At 61.8% G+C, this 1104-nt stretch overlaps 1 protein-coding gene across 1 annotated transcript in view; it reads left to right on the forward strand.

Moving 5' to 3' along the window:
• The window catches only part of RNF157 (ring finger protein 157), a gene marked incomplete at its 3' end in the record, with an annotated part of 12469 nt that overhangs the window by 8723 nt on the left and 2642 nt on the right, over positions 1 to 1104 (forward strand). Inside the window, exons 12-14 of the mRNA XM_010144682.1 lie at positions 1 to 114; positions 214 to 319; positions 509 to 620. The exon at positions 1 to 114 is cut by the window's left edge and continues 3 nt beyond it. Of these exons, the coding sequence (XP_010142984.1) occupies positions 1 to 114; positions 214 to 319; positions 509 to 620 (332 nt within the window). The remainder of the gene's footprint in view (positions 115 to 213; positions 320 to 508; positions 621 to 1104) is intronic.

A 1104-nucleotide genomic window follows, 5' to 3' on the forward strand; every position in this document is an offset into this window, starting at 1 on the left:
CCTGCCCTCCTATGGCAGCGATGGCCCCCTGCACCCGCTGCGGGCCCTCTCGCCCCTGGAGCATCTCCCTGACTGTGGTCCTCCAGGGCTCAAGCTGAAGAAGAGCCTCTCTAAGTGAGTACTGGGGCGGGCGCAGCGCTTTGGATAGGGGTTCAGGGAGGTCAGGGAGCTGTGGGCAAGGGTGAAGCTCTCTGCTTTGTCCCCTCTGGCTAGGTCTGTCTCACAGAATTCCTCCATCCTGCCTGAAGAGGAGGATGAGAAGTCGTGCACTGAGTCGGAGCTGAGGGTGTCCAGGAGATCCCCAGCCCGGTGCGAGGAGGTGGGAACTCTCCGAAACATGCTGGCGATGAGCTGAGGCACAGGGGGCGGGCAGCAGGTTTTGGGGAGAGGGTCTGACTGGTGTTTGCCCCTCCTGGGTTTTCCGCCATCCATAAGGATGCCTGGGGGAGACAGATCCATCCCTGCCAAATATCCCCCATCCCATCCCCACCATGGGTTCTTCTTCCAGGAATGCGGCGCGACGCCAGAGAGTGAAAACCTCACCCTGTCGTCATCGGGAGCCATCGACCAGTCCTCGTGCACTGGGACCCCCCTCTCCTCCACCATCTCGTCCCCAGAAGGTACGGCATGGTGGGGCTCAGTGCTGTTGGTATGGCAGGAGAGCAGCATTGTGGTCTCGGGTCCATCCTGCTGTGGGAGGATGTGGAGTGGGTTTGCATGACCCCTTCCTACCCTGTCATGGACATTGCATGAAGTTCTGAGGGTGCCACCTCCGCTTCATCAGCCATAAACCCAGAGAAGGTGGGCTGTGAGCCCCAGGGACTCACTGCCAGCACCCTTCCACCATCGCATGTCGGTGGCACGTAGCGGGTCCTTGCTCTGTGCCCCGCTCCTCCTCGTTAGCCCCATTTGCAATTAGCGGGTGCTGTGCCGTGACTCGCACCAGCGAGTTCACTGCCAGCCCCCTTACACCATCGCATGTCGGTGGCACGTAGCGGGTCCTTGCTCTGTGCCCCGCTCCTCCTCGTTAGCCCCATTTGCAATTAGCGGGTGCTGTGCCGTGACTCGCACCAGCGAGTCCCGCAGCCCCGCTCAGCCCCCGCT

This window comes from Buceros rhinoceros, unplaced genomic scaffold (assembly GCF_000710305.1).
Source record: "Buceros rhinoceros silvestris isolate BGI_N320 unplaced genomic scaffold, ASM71030v1 scaffold27811, whole genome shotgun sequence".
NCBI lineage: Eukaryota > Metazoa > Chordata > Aves > Bucerotiformes > Bucerotidae > Buceros > Buceros rhinoceros.